The 6,000-nt window shown below is 39.6% G+C and overlaps 1 protein-coding gene across 1 annotated transcript in view; it reads right to left on the reverse strand.

The window, feature by feature from the left end:
- Positions 1-5,284, reverse strand: part of BCAS1 (breast carcinoma amplified sequence 1) — a 45,066-nt gene extending 39,782 nt beyond the window's left edge. The window contains exons 1-2 of the mRNA XM_026041891.1: positions 5,216-5,284; positions 5,012-5,093 (exon numbers count right to left, since the gene is read on the reverse strand). Coding sequence (XP_025897676.1) covers positions 5,012-5,093; positions 5,216-5,284 — 151 coding nt within the window. The remainder of the gene's footprint in view (positions 1-5,011; positions 5,094-5,215) is intronic.
- Between the last annotated feature and the right edge of the window lie 716 nt (positions 5,285-6,000).

Genomic DNA, 6,000 nt, shown 5'->3' on the forward strand with positions numbered 1-6,000 from the left:
ACTCTAGTCCTTGTGGCCCAAACACAGCTTCCACTGTTCCGTTTCTGTCAGAGCCATTTGTTGCGTTTATTCATATCCAAACAGCTACAAGCCAGGCAGCTGAAAGTGGAAGAAAGTTATTTTTTAGAGAGCCCATACAATTCCCTGCAAAATTATTTAGAAATCCAGAGGCAGTCAGGAATAGAAACAAAACTCCTACGTCTTAGGCCAGTTGTTCAAGTAGATCAAATCTGCTCCATTTGAATGAGATCAGGAACTACTCTGAAGCTAAAAATCAACGCCTAATTGGCAGCACTGCTGTGAGACTGCGTTTCACACTCGTTCGCAGACATTATCCTATCAGCTTCCTAACACCAGACAGTCCCAATGCAGATTTCTGCTCTTCAGCAGGATATTTAAACAAATGCAAGACTGCAGCTGCACAAAGTCCTGCTTGGGTAAACACACACTAAAGGTAAATATATTTTTCTGGGCTTTGCTAGATTAGGCCCATATTTTTTTCTAGATTAGGCCCGTATTTTTTCTGTCAATTAGAAGAAAAAGGCAGCAGCGTAAGCCAGGTACCGCATACCGATTTTTGATGTCATCTTTCCCAGACTGTCTCCTTAATATTCTTAAAACATTCTTAACATTCTTAAAACATTCTTCTTTTGTGTAGCTTGTGCTTGCTAGTCTGATTTCAGGACCTCAGTGCACCTTCATAGCGAATTCATAGACATCAGGAACATCTGAAGTAAGGCTTGGTCTTGTGATGTCTTCGTTGGCAACTTCTTTCTCCCTTGCCATCTACCCTATGCCCTTCGCTGGGGCAGTTCACTTGGTTATTGCACAAGGAGCAGCTTGAACTGGCAGGGTCCTCAGCACAGACATCTCTTCTCCTCTAGACCACTAGCATGTGATGAACTTGCTATACAGTAAACACCAGGAGAAATTGCTTTCTGGTTGCTTTTGAGAACAGAAAAATCCATACTTTTTGAAAATGAATTGAGCAGAACGTTAACTAAAAATATGGTTAGCAACTGGCTATTTTGAATACAAGCCAATTACAAGCAGGTATTTGGTTTAGCAATGTAATTATAGCAATGCAGCAGTATCCAGTTCCTAGCAGCTCACCGATAATTACAGAGAAAAGAGACTTTAATGGCCAGGATGGAGCCATTAAGGGCTACAGGCAGCATTTGGCACAATAAAAAGTCCATCAATGTAGACTAGTTTGATGGATCTAAAATACCTCTGAGCGAGTTACTGCAGTGAACACTGCATTTAAAGAAAAATATGAATACCTAGTTATACCAAAGTGACTTTTTTTTTCTACTTAGCATTTCTGATCTATTTTTACATATACTTACTGGGTATTTTTTTTCCTTCCACTACTTCCAACTGAGTTGTTGTCATAACACTAACATAGATATAAAATTCTAATCTCTAAATACATATAGTATCTGTGTGGGAGATAAGCCAAAATGCTTCACAASGTGATTGAGACGAGACTTGGAGTTTTCAGAATGATTACAGCACTCCAAAATAAGGGCATCTCCCCCTTTCCTAACAAAACCTGCACTGATATTCTTTTGCAATCTCGCTTGGCAGAATTTCATGCAAATAGAATTGAGAGTGCATTGAGGCACTAAGAACAGTACTGCTGCACTAAATTAAATAGCACTGATACATACCTAAAGCATTTACAGAAAATAATTAAGATAGGGAAAGAGAAAGGAAGGATGGCAATAACTGTTCTTAAAAAAAATCCATTGCATTTCACACACTACATGCACAACAGTGTTACTGCAGCACACCCATTTCTTTCAGACACTAGCTCGCAGCAGGATTTGCTCAACCAGATTTATTCTCTGCAATAGGAATTGCATTGTAACTGAACTTCTCTTCCTGTATGATATTTCTTTAAAGATTATACATTGGGTCACTGTTTTAAGCATCTGCGTATAATGACCACCCAAAGACATTCTTCAAATCTTGTCCTGTTAATGCATTTCTGTTCCCCGATAATCTAATCCCAGAGATACACTGGCGTTAGTTCTGGCCTCCTTCTCTTCTCCTGTTCTTCAGTACTTTATTACTTGTGTTTCAAAAACGCCAATTCAAAGCACCAGGTAGAGTCATGACCTAATTTGCCAGCCTTTCTCTTATGAAACAAGAAGATGTCAGGCAGGACACTAGGGCAGCACTACTGCTGAAATAGTCTTAGAGGAGGAAAAGACGGATGTTACCACAACCTGATAATCAATAGGAGCAGGAAAGGCAAGTAATGGRAAGAGTCCCCAAGTCCACATGTCAGCCTGTTTGAGCTGAAGCAGCCAATGCAGGGAGCCAGTCGCCAATCTGCTCACCCAGATGTGGAGCAGATGGTGTTGGGGCTCTTCCAAATAGCATTATTTCCTCTGGTCATATTAAGTTAACTCTCTGGATTCTTTTTTCCTCCTGTTATATTAGCAAATATAGGTTTCACAGACTCATTCATCAATCGTACTGCTGAATCCACAGCACATGGGCAGGTCACTGGCAATCAGAGAAACTCAAACTAACAGGACAGAGATTACAAATATACATTCAACATTATTAATGAAATCCTCTTGCTTCACTTGCAGCTTTTGAAGCAAAGAACTTTAATGCCTTATCCATAAATGCTCACTTTACAAACATAAAATTGGTCATGGTGTTATTTCATGCCTTATTTCTTTCTAGAAATACTATCAACCACACTTTCTGAGGGAATAGTCATCTGTAAACTGAAGTTGCACTTCTCTATCACAAAAATGTAGACTAAATCATACAAATCAGTGAGATTTCAGGAGCATCTTAATAATTAATGATTTTAACTGCTTTTTAAATAATAAAATCAAAATATGCGTAATAGCAACTTTTCACTTTTTTCAACTTGGTATTTAAATWGATTTAGCAATTAAATTTAAATTTATAAATTTATAAAATAAAAAATCCCTTTTAGTAAAACAAAGCCCTATACTTAATTTTTATATATCAAAAATAAGCAGTACACATATCTTCTTGGTCTTTATGTAGTGTAAAACTTGAAGCTTTTATTCACTCCACAGAACCRTGTTGCTTTACACCAGCAGAAAGAATTTTTTTTTTYYTTTWAWWWKSMAMYMMYKRWSYWAYYATAAGTAGATGACTTTAGGAAATTAGCCATGGAGTGGGGATTCTGAATGGTAATCTGTACCATCTGCATATCTCCATACGACTCTTTGATTATTTTTTGTAAGCTTAGATTTTTCAGTTCTATATAACAGACTAAGAGGTTTCTTTTAACAATGAATAATAGAATAATATTTTCTTTTCTTACAGAGATTGGAGAGAATTGTTGGCCTTTATTATGTTCTGAAAACAGAAAGAAATACAATACAAGGAAAACACTGATAAAATGAACTTGGCTGGATCTGCAGAGATGGGATCTGAGCAACGCTGCTACACGTGAGTGCTGCCTGAGCACACGGTTCAGTGCTCAATAGGGCTCCAAAACTAACAATAGGTGTAAGAGAAATTAATGAGGTGCTGAAAAACAGGGAGAGAGACAGCGATGGGCGATGGGCGGCTGAGAGCAATTGCCCATGAATATGTGGAGACAACTTTTCAAAACAGGTTGGAGCCAGTATTTTAGTGCGCAAGCCATGTAGTTCACACCAGATTTTCAAAGAATAATCACTGAAAGGAGGGCTCAGCTGCTGGCAGGCAGCCCTAGGGTCCAGCCACCACTGTGATCGCTTAAAGCTGGTTCTCTCTTGGCATTAACACCATCCAGATGATAGGTTTGAAATGGGATGTACTTAATGACCCCACCAAAGCAACTCATACCTGCCCCACTAAAGCAACTCATACCTGTCTTTTTTTTTTTTCTTTTTTTTGATCCTTGTAAAGAATAGCATTTTATGACAAACTAAGGTTTGACARACTAAGCCAGATAACAGCTACAGGTTCCAGGCTAACACCCACAGTTTATATATAATAAAGGCATATCAAGTTGAGCTTGTTATTTACAAGGGAAWAAAAACCCTCCACCCTCAAGCTCTAGTCAAGCAAGCAACAGTTAAATAACTATAGCAAGAATAGGAAATAGGTGGTCTGGCATATAAGATTAGTTGTTTATGACAGTTTGAATAACTTCTGGTAAATAACACTAAACCTTAGTTAATATTATTATCAGCCTTGCCATTCCTGGCAGTCACATATCTAGCTCTGTAAATTGTGCCATACCCTAGATTCTCAGGAATTCAAATATAAGCAGCTGACATTGAGTTAGATTTCATGTATGAAGATCTCACTGCAGATCAGAGAGACGTTCTGCTCTTTTAGGGAAGCTCTACTGCCTCTAGAAGATGAGCMTAAGATAGTGTTTTTTTAAAAAATCTCTCTTCTCAGATACATAAGTCATGTACCTGAAGGGCTAGATCAATAAAATCCTGTTGTTTCAGCTGCCAGTATCCCTTGGCGCTCTTTTTTCAGGCTCCTTACAGAAGTTAAACACACAGAGCTCATTGCTAATCAACTCTATGTTACGTRGAAGGCAGCTGTGGTCATTCCTCAAGCCCAGTACTGGCTCTTCTGTCCATCCCCAAATGCCCCTTCTTTATTGCAAAGCTCTGTACTGTTCTGCCCTGCCTATCTTTACTCATCATAATGATTCATTAGACAATTTCAGAATAAATCTGGAGTACATTATCCACCTTTGGAAAGGACGATAGTGGCTGCATCAATTTTTTTCACCATATGTAGAGTCAAGTGCCTACAACAAATGAAAAAGAGCTTCCAGCCAGAGGGCTTTTGAATTCTTTTCTATTTTGCAGTTTGCTATCTTCTGTCCCTTCAGCTCTCAAGTTTGAAAACCACATTTGGGGATYCACAGGCAACAGCTAAAACGTAAGTTCCTTGTCTAGTGTGATTCCACACATCAGTATTTATCACTAGTTCAGCAAACACCCCTTCTGYCTGCCTGGTGGCACAGAACTGTGAACGTGCCCTGCATCCCGATACGCACCTTCACCATTCATTGCAGGAGAAGCATCCTGAACAACTGTCACCGATCCATTTGTCATATTGGCAGGAGATTCTGATAGGGCCTGAAATGTCAAACAATATGGTGCTTAGCACTGGGTCCAGCAATTTCAAAGCACATGAGGGGCTTTGAAAACCACTAGCAGTGCTGTGCGTGGTCAGGAGAGACGAGAGCAGGCAGGTTTACCTGGTAGCTCTTGACTGTGCAGGTAGTGTCTTCTTCAACTTCTTGTGAGACACTCACTGTGTTYCCCATCCTGGCTGCAGGGAAGAAGAAAAAAAAAACACTCTTTCTCATTAATATGAACTTCCTGCCTAATTCAAATTAGGAGGTAGCAAATGATGACTGGCTGTTTTCTAATTCTTATTTCTAATAAGAATCTAATCAGCCCCACCTGCTTTCCCCAGAGCACCCTGATCAGCAGTCCAGGGCAAACACGCACAGGGCTCSTAGCTGCAGGCTGAACGTGGCACAGAATAACAAACCCTCATGGCTATTGAGGAAAACTGGATGTGATCACATCTGTATCATTAGATAGTAGATAGTAAAGGTACATGGAGTTAGCAGCCACAAGTACCATGCAGGATAAAGTAAAAACAAAACAAAGAGACAAAAAGTGAATTGCAACAATTTTTTGAAGGGGCTGTTATATATTTTTCTGTGTTTTCTGATAAAAGAAGAGAGAAAGGAGGTAATATGTAAGGAAATTATGCACCTAAACTCTGAAAATTAAGCCCTGTATATTAGGTGACTGTGTTTAACAAATCCTCGAGGAGACAAGCTCTCCTAGCCTGTGGCTTGGGAATACTTGGCCTGCCCTGGGCTCATTGTGCCTTTGGACTGCAAATTCTTTGGGCCAAACACATTCCCAATATAGTAGCAACATGGTTGAAGGGCAACCCTGGCTGAAGCCAAGAGGAAGGTTCCTGTTGACTTTGGCTCCAGATCTGTGTGTGCTGTTCAAGCTAAAC

Source organism: Nothoprocta perdicaria, unplaced genomic scaffold, assembly GCF_003342845.1.
Source record: "Nothoprocta perdicaria isolate Ctin4 unplaced genomic scaffold, notPer1 scaffold_3, whole genome shotgun sequence".
Lineage (NCBI taxonomy): Eukaryota > Metazoa > Chordata > Aves > Tinamiformes > Tinamidae > Nothoprocta > Nothoprocta perdicaria.